At 42.2% G+C, this 19,827-nt stretch overlaps 1 protein-coding gene across 1 annotated transcript in view; it reads right to left on the reverse strand.

Moving 5' to 3' along the window:
- Nucleotides 1-19,827, reverse strand: part of LOC113987753 (LIM domain containing preferred translocation partner in lipoma) — a 322,953-nt gene that overhangs the window by 65,640 nt on the left and 237,486 nt on the right. The window contains exon 10 of the mRNA XM_039378007.1: nt 7,267-7,390. Within this exon, the coding sequence (XP_039233941.1) occupies nt 7,267-7,390 (124 nt within the window). The remainder of the gene's footprint in view (nt 1-7,266; nt 7,391-19,827) is intronic.

Here is a 19,827-nt window from a genome sequence, read left to right on the forward strand (position 1 = left end):
AGCCATTTCAGTCCACAGAGAGTTCACTGTGGGCACGTAAGTTTATCATGAACAAGCTGGCTTGTCTTTAAACTGCTTCTCAAATTAAGGTAGAAAGATTTGGTTTGTTTTCATGTAGGACTATTAATTTTTGTGGGGTTGGCTAACATCGTCATCATTGTTCAAAGCTTTTTCAGAAAGAGGTTGAGGTTTCCCATCCATTTGTACAGTTCCTAGCACACTAAGAGGCCTATCACAACAGAAAAAATATCTACCACACTCATAGATTATTTTGCTTGCCATGGCTATGTTAATTTTTAAACATGCTGGAGAACCCTGCAGAATATAGCTGTACTTTTGAAAGAAACATCCCTGATACTTCATTATCACATTTCACTCCTCTTAGAATACAGCAGGAAATTGTCAGCTTTTATTTACTGACTTTTGGGACAAACCTAATTCCACTCATGGCCTAAAACCCATCTCTCTTTCACAGCACATAGGCGATCACGGAAATCCCTTTGATAAAGTGCTACCTCAGTATTCTGAACTTATTCTGCATTAAATAATTTCTGCATCAAATTAGTTCTGTTCAAAAGTAAAAGTATGTCTAGGTTGACTGCCAGCAATTCAAGCTAAACTAGGGACATAAAAACACAGAGGAAGTCATGCTGCTTGCTACCTATTCCAGCTGGGATTTTATCACCTACAGTAACAGAGGGTAATTTCGGGTTTGATGCAAGATTTAGATCCCATCTGTGAAGCAGTGCTGGTGTCTGAAGAGACTGTGCTTCAGAAACACTCATGATGCAAAGTCTCAACCACTCTTGTGTGGCTAAGAAGAGGAGAAAGGGAAGGTAAGTATCCTGCTGCACCAGGTGCTCAGGATTTCCAGAAGTGCAACTTTCCCTCATTCCCCACTGCTACATCTGCTGGATCTTCATTAAGAGATGTGCACTTGAGCCTTTATAAGGCTATGATCTCTAGCATAAAAAGACCTAGGTGATTCTCTTCACAAAACATTTTTCCCACAATTACTACAGAGTAGAATGTGGATTAGATCAACAGCAGGAAGAATCAAACTTTTGTATCCGTTTACAGTCCTTCAAATGCTTGAAAAGCAAATTAGATCAGCTCACAGCCACTTGCCTTTCTCATGGCCAGAGATAAATGCATGTAGATATGGTATATTTTGCTCTCCAACCACTCACTGGCCTCCTTTTTGTCTCTTCTTACTTTGGAACTGTGGGTAAAAATTTACCCTCTAGGTGAGATTATTCTTACACATTTTCTCTCCAAACTCCACCTGGACTTGGTGTGCAAGGATGCCGGCAGGTATAGGACTCCCTGAGAGGAAGCTAGAGGGTGGTGGCAAGTACTGACAGAAGTGAGACTGAAGAAACAGGCTCTGAAAGCCATTTACCAAGGTAATTAAAGCCTCTGGGGAGCAGAGGGAGGGTGACTCCCCTTGCGGCAGGCCACAAGAGGGCTGCTGGAGGTCGATGGTGCCGCACTACGACCTTCCCGAGCACAGGTTGCTCCCAGCCTTTGTAGCCTGTGTGCAAATGCTGGAACATGGCTTGAACATAAAAAATAATGACTTGAACTACAATGGAGAAAAGGGTCCCCATTATATGTCTGTTCCTCCTGCTTTTGTGAGCGGTTATATAACAGAAAATGACTGTCGGCTCATCAGCTGTTGAAAATCTAACCTACTATTTTCTGACCCAGATGTTGTTTAGATGAAGATGTACACCATCTTGCACCAGAACCCCTGCCTTTAAACAAAAGACACGATGACACATCACATTACATGGCAAAATTACGATGCAATTATGTTTTAGTAATAATAACATGCTTCATTTAATGATAACCTTTTCAGAAGAGATCTAGGAGTACAGGCAAAATATGACAACTTTCAGTTTCTTTTTCTTATGGTAATTCAGATGAAACCAAGAGGCTACCTGTGCCTCTTAGAGGCTACAAATATATCTGACCAAGACAGAAATGCGATACAGACCATGTTCAGCTTAGAGACCCCAGAATGGTTCAGCACACAGAGCTTTCCAGAGTCAAAGGAAACAAAGACACCATGAACCAAAGGAAGTTGTACCTGGACAATCTAGCGTGCTTCCTTATCTGAAGGTTCTATGCCTCTACCATACTCTATGCCATACCATACTTGGACTGCTACCTGCTTAACTGTGTCCTGCCCCTCGAGAAGTAAAATTAGGGAACGCATTTGACACTGTTTGGACATGAGGTCTCTTGCCCTAGTGAAGGATTTTTAGCTTATGAATGGAAGCCTAATGGAGACACAAAGCCACTGACAGGAAAGGTTGACAGAGCCCTGAGAGATTCAATATGGTGCCACATATCATTCTTTAATCTTAACTGTGACATGGCATCTCAAAGAACCATTGGAGACAAAGACTTCTCAATGGGAGGCACTCATACAATTGCTGTTGTTAACCACCTCCTGAAAACTGGGTGAAAAGGAAAAAAATTAAGTTTAGAAAGGTAAAATGATCTGCCACAGGTCTCACAAGAGGTCAAGATGAGGAGCAGAAAAGGAAGTCAAGCATTCTGCTTGTTGGCCTTGCTCCTCAGCCCAACACTGCACCATCTCTCCCCTTGTCAAAGTCTGGGAATACAGAAAATACACATAAGAAAACCACATATCCTGAATTATCATCTGCGAGATAAATCAAGGTCCCTTTACTGCACAAACTGAGTATTTCCAACAGGACCATTTCAGCACCTCTCTTCTCCCCATGTGCATTCCTACAGCACACTGGAACTACAAAAGGAGACTGCTACATTATTCAATACATAAAACTGGTAGTTCCTTTGGTAGCTCTGAGCTACGGTAAAATACTAGTGAGAGTTTGTTCCCACCAGCCAGGGAAACTCTGCTGTGAGGAGTGACTCAGCTGGGATATAGTCCAGAAGGCAACAGGAGATGAGGGGCCCCGATGGCACTTTTCCAGTCTTAATCAACACTGTCTACATGGTGATAGAGACTGATAAGCTGCCAGAAGTCATTTCTTTCTGTGAGACTTGAAACAGTGGTCCAGAACAGTTGTGATCTTTGTGTGTGTGTATTTTGTCGGGGTTTTTTTAAATGCAAAATCAAGGGCTGTAATTTCCCATGGCGGCAAACAAACAATTCTGATAGTTTCATTCTAATCTCCTATAAGTATCCATTTCTCCTCTCTCAACCTTAACCAATTTCCACTCCACAAAGTATTATTTTTTTCAACAAATCAGACATGCCTGTCTACAATAGCACATTTATCAACAGGGAGGGCTGTGATAGAGAGAAACTATCCCTCCTGCAGAGTGCATAACACATTTGGGAATCCTTTCTAATAAAAAGGGATTTGATTAAAGACAGCCAACTACCACAGATCAGCAACTGAATCAGCAGTAAAGAAAGAAGAGCAGCTTAGACTTAAAAGACTTCAATCTGCTGATCTGCCAAGGACTTCCCAGGAGAAGTCACTCCATAAGTCACTCCAGAATCTACAGGAGGGTAGGGGGGGACATACATCAAGGATTGGGGTGCTTAGACTTACTATAGTAGTCTGGCCTTAACGAAATCAGGTTAGGTAGAATACGCGACATGAATGTTTAATTCCTATTAACGTACAGTGATTTTTTTTAATTATTATGCTTAGTGATGATACCTCCATGCTTAAGCACTGCCTTGCCAATGGCAGTTAGAGTATTTCCCAGTGGCTGGATTGTGCTGCTGCAACAAGCCTAGGCAACAGAGCTGTCAACTGTGATCTTGCTGCTCTGAAGTGTGTCTCCAGCATGCTGCTTCTGGCTCCCACCATGTGCCCCGGCTCCCTGGGAAGGCAGTGTGATCCATGCCATGCTGCCAGCTGTGTATTTCCATGAACAACAGTTGCCTAGAACAGTTCCCCCAGCCTTGAAACCACCTTCAGTAATTTGTACCCAGGGAAGCTGCAGAGAGGTGCAGTGAGCACAGACTGGATGGAAGCGCTGGCTGTCCTGCTCCTGAGCTCAGCTCACTTGGTCTGCCAGCATGACCAGCCAGCATTTCCAGGGCAAAGAAACAACTTCAGTGACTCCTAGTCCTCTTCCCTCCCAAGGAACCTCCACTCTGCCCACTACTGGGCAGATTCTGCTGACTCCAGAATCAAGATGGCTTGACTGAAAACCAGAGATACAGCAAGTGAAACCGCAGAAGGAAAATGGTTAAGAAAAAGATTCCAGAGTGCTGACGGGCCAAGTAAAATGACCTTTCTCCAGCCTGACAGTTCAAATGTAATTATTCCAACAAATTATTTTTATGACTTAATATAACGCCTTGCAGCTTTCTAGCAAGGTTAATTAGATTCCTCAATTCAAAACCTATCTGCACTTAACCAACTTTTAATATGCTGAAATCCAGTTTTCTAAATTCAAACTAATAAAAGTGATTAGCTGACAGCTATCTGGTATGCTACAATTACCATGGCAGTTAGACCTCAGGCATAAGATATTTAATGCAAATCAGAGTCAATGTCTCTGCCCATTTGTCCTTTTTCTGATTATTTGATCAATGTGCCATATGAATCCTGTACAGTCCACACTACCATGCTAAACAAATACAGCACAAGGGCAGGGATATTATTTGAGACAGTTAACCAAAGTTGAAAGACTCTTTTTTTCCTCCCACACTTAATTTGTTCTTTCCACATGAGCACGAAGTTACTGAAAGACACTGGCTGACAGCTCGAGTAGAGATGGGTATTGAGTTCTGACACAGCCAGAATTAGTACAGAACTCCCGGCCTGCACTGCCATATCAAAGGGCTTCATCTACTGTGACCATCTTCCCCCAGGGAGGAGCTTGGGCTGGAACAAACCTAGGAGGATGACGGCAGCCTACCACTTTGATGGTATCCAACCATAAAAATCCAGCATTACGTATCTTGTTAGATAGATAATGCTCCTAAATGGCTGTGTGGGGCATAGCATGCTTAGAAAGCTGAGGAGATGATCAGCCCAACACATGGTTCTTCTGCACATCAGGAATGTCGAGGCTGGATACTGCTTCAGAGATGAACTTCAGTAGCATACACTCAGTGCAATTAGAAAAGCAATCAGGCGCAGTTGGTAATCACACATCACCTGCCCAAGGCAGGACTAAGGTTGTTTGATTTGCATCTTCCATCTTGCATCATGAATGATCATTCCATCTTTGATCATGCCACCACTTAAACTCTGGCAAAACTTGTGAATGCTCTGAAGCCTCCTTTCCATTTTGTTGTCTCCTGGTGAATTAAGAGCTATTGGCATGGCATTGTTCTGACCTCTCATCTGATAGCCAAATCGATGACCTCACATTGAGAGACTTTATGTTCCAACCATTTGAGCTATGCTTCCCTTTTGGATGAAGAAACTTTGATGTACCACCCTCTCAAACAGAGCAGAGCCATCTTAGGCATACAGTATTAGTCTGCAAAACCCGAGCTTTTCAGCTTCATAAATACAAGTGCTAAACAAAACTAAAGCTTCACTTCAGGAAGCAATTTCCGAGCTGTGAGGAAAATTAATCACTAGAACAGCTTATCAGGGTAGGTGGTTGACTCACCATTGCTCGAAGTCTTTAAGATAAGATTAGATTTTTATTTTTTTTTTAAGTCATGATTCAATCATGTTTCTGGGACAAACTGAGAGTAAGACATTAGGCAGTATAATGGAAAGGTCCTTTCTGACCTTGAAGCCTGTGCATCTCCAAGTTCTTTGTTCATCTGCCTACCTTCCTGGGCTAAAACGTAAACTGGATGGGCTCTAGTCCATCTACCAACTCCTGCCACACAGTTCTGCATTAAGAAAATTACTATAATCAAATCTCATGCTTCAGGGCTTCAGCCATTTGCCTAAAGGGAGCAGGAAAGAAGTTTCTCCCTCCTGCCTGCCCAGTTAATAGCTAAATGTTATGTTTATCTGGTTGTTGCTTCATGTTTAAAACATCAGAGAGTGAACCCAAATGGCTATGGGCAGAGATGAAGTCAAACTCATCAACACAGAAAATGCTCTCTGGCTATTCTCTATTCAATTAGTTATTCCTGCTCACACCTCAGATCAGTGATAGTCATCAACTCTGATGACTACTCATGTTGACAGAGAAGACATTTTGTTTGTGAGGGTGGAGACCACAGAAGGTAGAAGGCACTGATGGACAATGGGGACTGATATCAACTCCATCTACAAGGGCAATGTTTGTTTGATGAGAACATCTTAACCTGCTCGTGTTATCAGATTCTTGCCACTGCAAGATCCTCGTTTATTAGTTAAACCTTGGTCCCACCTGCTTTTGGATTAAACCTGACCACAAAAGTTTCTTTAAGCCAGAAATGTTCTGGTCCATTCAAACTCTACAGCAAATAGAGCTAGGGAGCAATCTAAATGAAATTTTGAAGAAATTATAAAATAAAGGAAGATAAAGAACACAAAATGAATGGCTTGCCCCAGTATTTAACTTTACAAACTGTAGCAGTTTGTTTCCTAACAACACTATTACCCAAGCCTGTAAGAAACTAAACATACAGGCAGATGCATCAAATGTGCCCAAGACTCTCAACTTTAATGCAGAGTTCAGCCCCCATATCACCTATGCTTCATATAAAGGCAAGATATACATTCTATGCCTACAGCTGCCTAAGATAATTCTGTTCTACATCACTTAAGAAGGAAATTGGACAATTATCTTTTTCCAGGCAAGGAAGATGATAAGGTTATAAGTGAATCAGTTCAGATTTGTCTTCCTTGTGCTCGTTAGACCCAGTTCTGGGCTAATAGGTCCCCATGTATAACCACCCTGATTGACTCAAACTGGATTTCCTTTTTATCTGTGCCAGCACACAGAAAATGAAAATCCATGCCTCAGAAGTAGAACACATTTACACTTCCAGGTTTTTCGCAGCTGCAATGAGAAGGGAGCAATGGGGCAGGCAGGCAAGACAGCACACCACACCTGAGTTCAGACAGGTAGCCAAGAAGCTGGGGACAGATGGTGTGAAAATGAACCAGACACTGAAAAATTCAACTTTAAAACCAGAAAGATTACAAACATACAGTGAGTGAGCATGAGATTTATGCTGAAATTACAGAGGAATTCCTATGGTTGATTACACTTCCAGCCCAAGCGTGGAAAGCACATCCATCAATACGAGTGTCACTACGTTACCAGTGCAGCTGCCAGAGGCCTCCCCGTCACTGCACCCGCTAAATACGGAAGAGAGCTACAGACACTTGTGACATGGCTCACCAAAGTAGTCATCAGAGGGAGGATTCTCCATGTCATACAGCATTTTCTTGGTCAGATGTTCCAGCTCATCCTCAGGCCTGAAGGAAGGAGTGCTTGATGCAGGTCCAGAGCTTGGATATCCACTCTGGAAAAAAAGCACAGTCTGTGATGTGATGTGATATAAAAGCATTCACACACAGTAAGAGGGTCTGTTGGCTGTTCAGTGTTGAACTTCATTCTTTGTCTTGTTTTTGCTTTTTTTAAAACCCAAGGGATTCAAGCAAGTAAACATCTCAACGTAATGAAAATGGACTCTGAAAAACATCCAGTGAAGTGCTATATAACCTCCTAGAATGAGAAGTATTCTCTGCCTCATAATTAGGTGTCTACTGGGTAGTACACAATAATAAATAAAGAAGAAAATTATTTCAAGGATAACTTGATACAAACCTTTCCAACACTAAAAAAGGCTTTGGAAGTATTTAAGTTTGGACTTAAAAGCTTTCATCACTTAACAACTCAACATAAAAGATGCTAGAACAATCATTCCTACAGTGGTAGAGTATATGGACAGAAACAGATATTCCAAAGATGCTAGTTATGTTTTCTTGTCTGTTTTGACAGAAATCTTACTGTTAACATAAGTGAGATCAGGAGCTGGTCCACAGATTTTTAGTATTAGGGATGAAAATGTTTTAGTATGGACATAGAAACTGGGTTCTCTTGGCCTTCATATGCTAACAGCTGCATACAGTATTTGCAGTCTGTTTCAGAGCATCTTTTCCCTGGAAAACACCAGAATTATGGGCATATTTTGAGAAGCACAGACTTAGTCTTATGCCTAGAAGTTTCTTAGAAGAAGCTAAGTTTAGTGTCCATAATAAGAAACTCGGTCATTTCAGGATTAAAAAATGCTGACACCAGCTTTCCTTGTGTGCACTGCTTTCTTGAAAGACTTGCATATGAAAACTAACTTATTTATGAAACACAGCATTTCAGTAAAGCAAGTGATTTCATTGATTAATTGCTGCCTTCATCACGGATTGGACTTTTGATATGAAACAAGGAAGCATTTTTCTATGCTCCATACCTACTTACATGGCAAGAAAATGTAAAATCACTGAAGAAACAATACACTGGTCACTTCTATCTGGCTTACAGAGACTACACCTGACATGATGAATCTTTATTGAGCCAGGGATGTTCAACAAAGAACAGCAGGTTTAAAGCACTGCACTGCAAGAGAATTAACTAAATGCTTTGACGCTTTTTTCTTTCAGGCAAGAAGGAGATTTCAAATGAGACATCAATCAATGTAGAGAAGGTCTCAGAACAGCGCTTAGCAATACTACTTCAATCATCCACTCCCAGAAACCAAACTCTTGAATGTTCCTAACCATACTTATTTTCCAGGTCCATACTAAGTTGTACACCATCACCCTCCTCACTTGTTGGCCTGATCTTCCTCATAGTCACTGAGCCCATAAGCACATGCCTGTGCTCCCTGAAAGGGCTGGATTTGCTGTGCACACACGATGCAGAAGTTGCACCTGCTGCCTGCCCGACAACTGCTTTGTAGTGGAATAGCAGAAGTGCACAAGGGAGAGGGGTGGCACAGTCCCCTGGGAAAAAAAGTGTACCTGGAATAAGCCCCAGGCTGGATGAATTTTCATGAAGGGTTGTGTGAGGTCTGTTTGCCATACATGCAGACTCCCTGGCTGAGAATATAGATTGGACCTACTATACATTCAGGTTTTCCCACAGATGTTTCCTTTTTTTGCTTATGATTTTTTTTCTGAACAATATTTAAGGATTTTGTGCATTTCTCTAGGAATTCTAGTTGTCTAGCAGTTGTTCTGAGGAAGCTGTTGAACGTCTGAAAATCCTGAATGTCCACACACAGAGCAATAAACTTCATTGCACAAATGCAACCACACTGATATGTTTGGGTTACCAAAACTTACTTTTTCATGTGGGGAGGCAGGCAGTATGGTGCACAGGAATTATATTTGCTTTCTAAGTCATGTAAGTGCCATCAATGGGATACATAATTTTGGTGGGGATAAGGCCATTCATATGATTAGAAGTTTCAGAGCCAGGTATTTGACCCAGAACATTCAGACTCCCTTTGCCAGTGCTTTGTGGCAGTTTTTTGAAGTCTAGTTTACAACTGCTTCATTAGAATAATAAATAGCATAACCCTAAAAAAAAAGGTTTATTAATAAGCCAATTAAAGGTGTCAAATGTAAAGCATTTAATCTTGGAACAACATATTTTTTCCCTTTGCTCTCTTGTTCCTAAGAGCTGATCATGAATCTTGTCTGAACGTATATTTTAACACAGCAAGTGCAGCCAAGGATTTATTAGCCTAAGAAATCAATCTGACTACTGAGCTTCTCAAAGTATTACTCCAGGTATTGTACCTATTTCAGTTTCCATGCAGAAAGGAATGACCATTGCCATCCCATCAGCAGAGACTCCTTTCCTAGACTTTGCATGGAGAAGACAGTACAGCCCAAAGCTGATGATGGCCCCCATCCCTGTATTTCCCCCATTTGCTCTCTCTGGTTTTGGAGGCCACATTGCCTCACATACACAATAAATAGGCCACTCTCGTGTTTTATCTACATTGCACATTTCCAAACTAGGCAGATTTCTTATCCAGTAGTCAATGTCAGCTAAAATAACAAATACCAACCACAATGTTATGAGACACTTTAACTTATTTTGACTAAAATGCTATGCCTTTTTGACCAGCATTTAAGTAGTGCTAGGCACATATTTTTCCTCCTTGCATGGCACATGCTGACTACGTGCCTCCAGGAAAATGCATTTCATGCATACAAACATGCTGTTGAGTTTGCTGGGACGTGCACGCACACAAACATAGAAAGAAAAGTGTATCTTTAGTCCAATCTAAAATTCTTGTTTCAGCAAAACAGTTTCCTTCCTCCTCCTTTGTTAGGTCAGGGTAAAAATATAACACTGGCTTTCCTTATAAAACAGAGTTGTGGTGTTGTTGTTTATATTAAACTTCCTCTATTTTCTCCTGATCTGTACAATGATCAAGGCTGTCTAGAAATATAATTTGCTGTCTTATCTACCACAGTTACCTTCATGTGTTCTCTTTTCTCCATGATGTCTCAATGCACGCAAATATCCACTTCCTTAGCTAGACACATCTCAAAGATGGGGTCGACACTGAATTGCAACAAATTCCCTGAGCACCACTCTGTCTGGCTAATCACAGAAACATCAGGGATGATAAACTGACCCAGGAAAATGGAAAAGAGCCTTGGTCAGCAAAAAGCTGACAGGAGGGACTATGCTTTGGAAGCACAAGCACCTGAGTCCATCCTCTGCTACTGCCATCAAATACCAAGCAACCTCAGGGAAGAGAAGATTGCAGGAGCAACCTCGGGAAGAGAAGAGGACTGCAGTTGCACGTGCAGATGCAAAAGCATTCCTGAATAAACACTGTCCTGCACACATAGTTAACAGGATATTAAGGAAAATGCCAGCACTCCCAGGGTTAAACTCTGTGGCAGAAAATATCTTCATGCTACAAAGGAAGTGAGCTAATCGCTTGTGCCACTATCAAAGCACTGCAACAACATCTGGCTCATCTTCCTCATTAAAGTTCAGTTCCTAAAAAGCCAGGTCAAAAGAAGCAGTCACGTGGAATCACTGTATAACTATTTTGGTGCACAAAGTTGATACTTGTTTCAGCGCTTCCCTGGCACACGTTTTCTACTCCAGGCCTCACTGGTAATCAGCTGTCTCTGACGTAAGGGCTGCCCAGAGCATTCACCAATGAGAACCTTCCCCATCCACATAAAAATATTTACCCAGAGGGGTAAAAGCCACAGTGCAAAATATGCAAAGACAACTGAAGATGGTGCTTTGATGAATGCACCGTCACTCCAGAAAACACTGTATGTGGTCATTTGTCTTGTCCACTTGGAAATATTGTAGAAGAAGCTTCTTCTCTTTGAGAGAAAATAACTTCAATTACGTGTTCCCAATTACAGAAACATGGAAATTATCTTCTTCACAGAAGGTAGAATTAGTCCAATTTGGAATTGAAAGGCAGCCAGAAACATCTTTTACTGTTAGCAACTTTCCTTTTAATTTTTTTTTCTCCTTGTTTGACTGCATAAAGTTGGACCTTTCCCTTCACTTCATGCACCAAAACTGATCATCAGTTAAATCAATAGTTAAATAGCATCACAGCATATTTTTATTCAATGGTCTGACAAAGACCACACTTCTTCATTTAAATTATTGACCGTCCAAAACAACTGCAAACTTTCAGAGCAAGAAATCCAGCACGGTGCCATGTCTTCCATGAGTCGCGCTCCCAAATAAACATCAAGATTCCCTACAGTTGTATTTCAGTTCATAATTAAGGCCAACTCTTACAGAGGAGACGCAATAGAAAAAAATATTTTAATTCTTGATTTGTTTTCCCAGTGAAAGGTTACAGTTGCCAGAGTACATACAGATTCCTGAAAAGACAGTTCTGCCTGAAATCCCTGCAGCACGCATGTTCCTTGCTTTACTCCTGGTTGAAGAATAACTCATGAAGATCCTTTGAGGAAGCTGCCCTGCATGATGAGATTTCCACTGACAGCCAGTGCCTTCTGGCCCATACCAGCAGCTCAAAATCACAAGTCTTTGGGCTGGCAGGAGAGAAGGCTCCCCTGGGACATGCCAGAATGGGACAAGCCACCGGTTGCCTTGCTGCCCACCTGCCCTGCCATCACTTCCCACAGCAAACCAGCAATCCAGAACGTACAGTTCTGGCAGCAGAGCCCTCATTTGTTAAACACTGCCTTGCTTTGAAGTAGGACAGTTTTGTAACTGCTTCAAAGCTCTAGAGGATATTTTTCTTTATTTTTAAACTTCATTACTGTAACTGTATCCTTACTTAGCTATCTAAGCACACTGACTGTCCTATTCTAATCCTGCTAAGCTCTTAGTTTCAGTGATCTCTTGTGACATTAAGCTACACAGAATTTGAGCAATAACAACAATAAAAATATTTTCCTCTGCTTTAACTTCACAGTCTGCAATTTTGCACAATTGCCTCTTTTTTCTTACACTGTGAAGCTGAGATGCAGACAGGTATGAAGGGGAGGTATCTTGTTGATATTTTAAAAGCAAGACAATAGAGCCAGATAGCAAAATCACTACAGAGCTGAGAAGTTTCCCAGACTTCCGAAAATCAGGCTGCTCATACAGATGTCTATTTTGACTCACCAGAGAAGAACTTATAGCTTACAGTCATGAAACTGAAATCTTTGTGTACTGATACTGAATTCAACAGGATCACCATACATATATCCTAATTACTCTGTAAAATGGGTTTAACAATATTTCTCTCTTAATTAATCAGTGCCTGCAGAGCTCTCCAAGCTTCTGCAATGTAAGTGACTACACAGAGACAGAGTGTTTTATTAATCATCAAGCATGGTAACAAATGAACATGACTGTTTTGTCCTTGGATTGTTTTACGCTATTATATGCAAACAGACTAAGTAGCTTTTCTTGCTATTCTTCATGTTCTCACTAATGTTTTGAATCTGGAAGGGCTGGTTATTTTTGCTAGGTATTATAAAAGCTGGATAATCTGTAAACATTGCTATCTGCTTCTTGCTTCTGCACTGAGCACGACTGTGTTAAATGACACCTTCCACTGACATTATGGCAAGTCCTTGTTTCTGCTGGACATTGTGGACTGTTTATATATTCAGGATTAACAGCAGATGAACTAGATTTTTATGGAGCAATACTGGCCATTTCTCATTAGAAAAAGCAGAACAAACAGATTTTCAAGTAATAAATTTTTTACATGTTATCTCAGCAAACAGCAGATTTAAGCTATATTTCACATAAGAACAGCTATAAAATACCACATTTTAGTGTTCCATTGGTGCTTAAATGTATACACAGAAACAAATTCAGCAGTGCCTGATCCTGCCTGGGGCCTCTCAGCCCTATCACTACACAAATATGCTTCACTTGTCAAGGCTTATCTCCTATGAAAAGGGGAGCAGGCTGTTTTTCCATTAACCCCACTTATTTTGGTAACAGACATTTTAGGCACTTTCAAAAAAAGCCAGGAACTCAAAGCACAAGCTGGATGGTACTACTGAGAGGGAGAATGAGGCGTCACCATTACATCCACATGCAAATAAAGAGATTGCATCATTTTAGCCCTATGGTTTTGGCTGAAAGAGCTTAGTCTGCTTTATAAAATTACATCAGGAGGTCTTATGCTTCCTCATCTATTGTTTCAAGATTGAAAGCTTTATTCTGCTCTAAGCTGCTTGCCTTGCCACATCTCTCTGGGCTCAGAGTCAAGCACTCTCTTACTCCCATGTATCATCACCAGCAGTGGAGACCCTATAGGCTGCTTATCAACTCCCCTCCTTTCTGTTGTAATACTGCAGGCTTCCAGGATGGCCTTCAAAGCATTAATTAATTGAGCATTATATTTACTGCTATCAACAGGTCAAAATATGCATTTCAGAGTAGGAGCCACAAGCATCCATACGAGATGACAGTCTCAAAGCCTTGGTCCCAAGCTGCACAGGGATGTGCTGTACAAGGGTTTGAATTCACTTTTTGTCATCTTGGCTATACACCATGGGGTACACAGTGCCATCTAGGGCTTCTTGCCTGGGCAGGTGATGAGCCTCAAGACCTGTACAGAGATGCTTTGTGCAAGTCCAAGGCGGCGCTACTGAAAGACATCAAACTGTGGAGGACTCCAATTGCAATGACTGGCACTCCAAAGTGGGGCTCCTGGTCTCCCCATCAACCGAGCCATATTCCCATCTTAGAGGACAAGCCCAGGGGCAAACCTAATAAAAATGGGAGTGTTCCAATATTCATACTGACGAAAAAAGATGTGTTTGCTGACACAGCACACAACTCGCCCAGACGATTCATTGCCACAATAAAACGATTGAAAAAAGTGCCTTCCTTCCAAAGCCTACCCTCCCAGAAACGTCCTTAAGAATCCAAGGAAATAATCGAGCTTTGCCCCTTCTTAAGCTTTTCACTTGCAAAGCACTTCACAAAGGCAGAGCTCAACTGTTTCCACAGACAATGAAAGGCGACACCGCACGATGGGCTCACACACACCTCCGGTGCAGCGACCGCAGCGCCCAGGGATCTCACCACCATTCACCATGTGGAGCTGGGGGTTGGACCGGGCGCTCCTGCAAGGAGCAACACCTGCCCCTGCGGTTCAGGTTCGTCGCCCAGTGAAAAAATAGGCTGCCCCAGCTGCAGTGCCTTATCAGGTAACAAAAACAGAACTGCTGGGGCATCACTTGTTTCAAAAGAAAAATAAATCTCACCATTTTACTGGTACTAATTTTGCATGTGAAACTTGCATTCATACTGTATTAACAGTTTAAATATAGCTTTCTTGCCAGATGCCTGAATATGCTAGAAAAGATACTTAAAATATGCAAATTGTGTTTCTGTTTTAATACACAAAGAAACCTAAAATCACATCACTTTCCATCACCAAGACAGGTTTTAATATAAGCTTTTTTCATGTGAAAACTATAACAGCAAACAAATGGTTAACCAAATGTGTTTAACCCACTATCTGTAATCTCACTTTTAGTCAACTGTGACATGGGCCATTACACTTCCCAGGACACCAGTGACTTAAATGAAGAATACATATTTTGCTTAACATTAAAAGATTATATATATAAACTACAGTAAAAAAAAAAAAAAGCTTCTCAGACTTGAGCGGGTGCTTGGTTCAACATTCATAGCATTGGAGGGATGGATTCCTGAGCTTTATCCTCAGCAATATTCTTAACCAGCCTGATCCTGCACCCTGCTGTTATAAATGGTGTTCATAATGCTTGGTTGTCTCAAGAGAGTTTGAGAGTCTCAATGAACTCTTGATTACAAAATGCTTTGAGATCCTTGAATGAAAGGCGCTGAATGAGTACAAATTATGACTATTATTAATTACCTTTAGTAGCCAAAATTGTGCCTCCTTTCACTCACATGTGCCTACATTTTGTCTGTCAAGATTCTAACATTTTCAAAACAAATACTGGTCTCCCAACATGTCCCTCAGTGATCTTGTATAAATAAAAGTGATAAAAATAATATTAGAGAAATCAATAGTTTGGCAAATCAAATCAAATTCCTGCTGGACTAAGACACTTCTTATTTCACAACTGGAAGATTTCTCCATTTTACTTATGTTCTGATTCCAGAATTACTTGTTCTCTTTTCCTTGTGTGTAGCTGCTTTCGCTCTAAGAGCTTTGCTGTTTTTCTTTTAACTTTGCACAGGCCATGTTTCTTGAAGTGGTAACTGGGGGATTCCAACCCTTCCTAACAAAATGGGTACAAGTTCCTTTGGAAAGAAGATGGGGAGCTCTGGACCCATCAGAGAGTGTAAGTGCTGAATAGGATCCTTCATTTGACTTTCAGTGACTGAGTCAGGGAAAACGAGGCAGAAATTTAAGAGATAGTCCAGACATCTGGATTCTGCCCAGGTCATCTACTGTGCTCGCCTCTCAGCTAAGGTGTGCTTCAAGGGTGACAAAAAATTTTCAAAATGACACCTTTTCCAATGATGCAAGAGAAAAGAGAATTTGCAAATAATAATGAGAAGATTGCTACTTGTCGAAGCCAGAGGAAGAGCTCATTAGCTTGCACCTCCAGGTCTTGTGGTAAGACTGTAGAGAAGAGTATTAAAAGGGTACTGACATAGCTCAAGACAATCTGCAGGCAGTAAAGATCAGAGTTCATCTCATCTCTGCCTCAATTAGAGCGTCTCTATATTTTATACCATCCACATGGATGGTTTTGTTGCTGAATTGCTTTATTCACCTTTAAGAGACTGAAGCTTTACTGCATTTAAAACAACTAATTCTCCCCATCAAGAGGCTTCCGTAGGCTAAGTTGGCTAAATCTCAGCTCAGCCATCTAACATCATATCAAGTACCATTTGCAAACATGTGTTATTTAATTCATGAGAAGAAATTACCCAGACTGTCAGTGTTGAGCAGACCACATGTACCACTTCTAACAGCAAGCTTGGCCTCTTTGCTGTCTCCAGTCCAAGCAAGATAATGGCCTCTTCACAAAATTACCACACTGGAGTTCATCATGACTGGTGTTTAAAAACTTAGAGAACCCTCTCACCTTCTGTGAAATGGAGGTGCCCACCAAAAGTGGGTAGCTTGCTTGCAGACCTAATGCTACTCACTCACATCAGAGCCTGGAAAGGGTCTGACAGCAGGGTCACAGTGCAGCCGCACCCACAAGGCATTAGCTGTCCTTGCAGGTGCTACTGTGATGCTGAGCAACGTCAGGCAGAGGATAGGACATACTGGCAGTATGGAAAAAGGTGGTGAAATTAAACAGTGCCATCAGGAGCAGAGGAAGTAATGCACAAGAAAAGAAGGAGGAGAGAGTGAAGGGCTGCAGCCCCCAGTGAACGTCATCTTGATAGCCTAAGCACTGGTGCTTGTACATGTTTCACTATCAATTACCTCAAGATAATCAGAAATAATATTTTCAGAAGAAAGCAGTGCCAAATTCTATACTGCACTTGGAGGAAAAAGGCCAGGGTAAATGCCCGTCATCTAGATTATCATTTATTTCACCCAATGTACTTATGAAAATGATCTCTCATTTGGCTCACAGCAATAGAAATTTCTCAACAAAGTCATAATTCTCCTGTAATAGAGTCCAGGGCAGTTAAGTATTACTCAAATAAAAGCTCCAAGTCTCCCTTGAAACACTGTCTCTGCTCAGGAATTTCCCACAATCACAAGGGAGGTGGGAGCTGAGAAAAGGGCAGCAAGAGATGAGGAATGATGTTCCCTCAGAGAGAACTACAAGCTGAAGACCCAGCACGTCCCATCTGGTGGTCAAATTGTGGCAGGAAGGCAGAAGCAGGGATTATGGGCTATTGAAAAATGCCTCAGGAAGTTTCACCATGGGTCTCAACTTTCTTGCAACCTGCTGGAATAGGAGTGAAGATCTGAGTTTCCTGTGCTATTCCTGTTGCGGATTCTGTGAATCCTGCTCATGCACAGGGCAGGAGATGCCCCTGGGCAGAGAAGAGCCACAGGAGTAGAGAGGTCAAAGTCAGATCTGGGATGAGGGCTCTGGCAATCAGGGGAAAGAGCTAGGGAAAAGAGAAATTAGCCCTTATCAACATGAATATAACAATTAAAAAAGGCAGAACTACAAAGGCAAAAGAAAAATGCTGGTAGGAAGAGAGGAAGACCAGTCAGAAGGCAGCGTGCAGTAAGTGATTTAAGCCAGAGCCCAGCATCAAAGGAGAGGGTGGGATGAGATGGAGAGGAAGAAGAAAGTGCAGCCTGGTTAGGAGCTTCCAGAGCTGGAAAGAGTCCATGGAAAGAGAGCTGTGTGCACCCACTGCATGAAGGAGAGTGGCTTAGGGAAGACTGGTGTGCAAAAGAGGCTGTATGAAATGGAAAGATGGACTGATGGTATCCTCAGAGCAGGGAGCAAGCAGAAAAGCAAGAGAAAATGAGAGGTGTTAGCATCAGATGATTTTACTGAATCACTTCCCTTGTCCAAGAACTATCAAGTGCTAACCAAACTCAGCAGTTTCAGTCTATGGGATTGGTCAGATGCTTCCAGATACATGTGTGTATGTGTTCTTGATGGAACATCAGGGAGGGTAGATACCCAGGGCAGAGCACCACAGCCTCAGTCTCACTTGATTCCCATAGGGAGGGGTTATATTGGGTTTCAGTGTCAAATGTTCCTCCCTTCCACTTCCCCTGCCACATGTACTATGTGATCCCATGTCTGTCATGGGCATGCTTTCCAGACAAATGGAAAACTACTCTGTGGCCAGGATGATCAAACTGGTAAGTGCATAGATGCTTGTGCTGGGGCTTGTGCTGTGTGCTACAGAAGTACCTATGGAATAAAGAGCAAGGAGAAAAAATGCCCTGCTTGGTGCTGGAGCCAGAAGGGAATATGGGATTCCCTGGATTCAGAGCTATTCTACTGCTTTCACTCATCCTCTGCTTTCCTATCAGCCTCTTGAAAAGCCCCAGGATCTTGGCAGCCGAACCAGGCAGTACACTAAGGAAGGGAATCTAAATTTTCCCAGCTGCAGCCTCTAAGGCTGCTGCCATCCTGAGAGCATAGCCACTGAACTAACATACAGACCTAATGATCTACACTGTTCAAGGCATCAAATGCTTGAAGAAACTCGCCCTGCTCAGAAGGCCATGCTCGAGCTGTATTTCTATGCCATCTCTTGTGTGAGGCTGGGACTTGCTCTGAGGAGGTGAGGAAGAGCCTGATGGCTCAATAAATAAGGGATACTTGGGAGAGTTAGCAGAACTGACAGCTCAACAAGATCTATGTTTAGTTGTCAAAACATTCCTCCATGTACAGAGATGCAGATAAGAAGGCTGTCCACATACATCTGGGGCTAGAGATGAGCTTATCTCGCTAATTGGTTGAGCAGCACTTCGTGAAGAACAGAGCCAACTGGAAGAGGTGGTGGCATGTGCCATTAGAACTGAGGAGGCTGAGGACTGTGGCTGGACATAACATTGCACATGGACCATTTTGATGTATTAAAAAGATCACTTTATCCGTGAACTGTTTTCATGTCCTGTTCAACCACAACAACAGCAGCAGCCTCCTTCTGTTTTTTAATGATTAAGCAGCTCGCAGGTTGACTGAGCAAAGGCTGAGGGGGAAAAACAAAGATATATATATAATAATTCTGCTGCAGAATTTACTTGAAAAGGATGGGCTAGACATTCAGATGGTGCCAATCAGAGTCGCTCCAGGGAACTCGCTGATTTACACAGCAGTGGAGAATCTAGCTCAGCATGCCAAAGTGAGCAAAGTACTCAGGTGTACACTGGCTGGTCGAGAGGCACTATTTGAGTCAACAAGGCTGTCCAAGCTTGGCCCAGACTAACTGTAGCCCCCTGAGTCCTCAGCTGCATTTGTCTTTCACATGAACATATGACACAGGGAGAAAACCGGCTCCCAGACTGCCAGACCAAAAGTGAACACTGCAGACAAAGACCCCACTCTCTGGGGATATGGGTGATTGAAACCTGCTTCCTTGCAGGTGACGCTCTAGGGCTTAGTTAAAAGTTCCTGTCCCCAACTGTGGGACCCATATCAGCCTGGCTTTCATGGGGGGTCCTGTTATGAACTCCCAGCTCAAGCTAACATTTTTTCCAGGGCCTCCTCTATCCTTTCTCCTTCTGAGGAGCTGGCTCCCTCTTGAAAAGGACCTTCAGAGCAAGTGTGCCTCCTCTACCTCCCTTATTACCTATCCTTGTTCCTAAGAGCCATGCAAATTTCAAAAGCATATCTAGAAAAAAGTTGTGAACATCAAACACTTTATTGACGCCTTTCCCTTCTTTCCCTCCAAACTATGTATTCTGCTCTCTAAGCTCCCTTTCTGCCCCTCTGCATTAGCTTTACACTATTAAATAAGGAGCTCAGGCCCCCATCCTGTGTAGGACTCTCATCTGAAAATCACTCACACACTTTAGAGGGTTTGCAATTCGGA

The sequence above is a fragment of the Pipra filicauda genome, unplaced genomic scaffold, assembly GCF_003945595.2.
Source record: "Pipra filicauda isolate LSUMZ 115617 unplaced genomic scaffold, ASM394559v2 scaffold98_size3848907_pilon, whole genome shotgun sequence".
Taxonomy (NCBI): Eukaryota; Metazoa; Chordata; class Aves; order Passeriformes; family Pipridae; genus Pipra; species Pipra filicauda.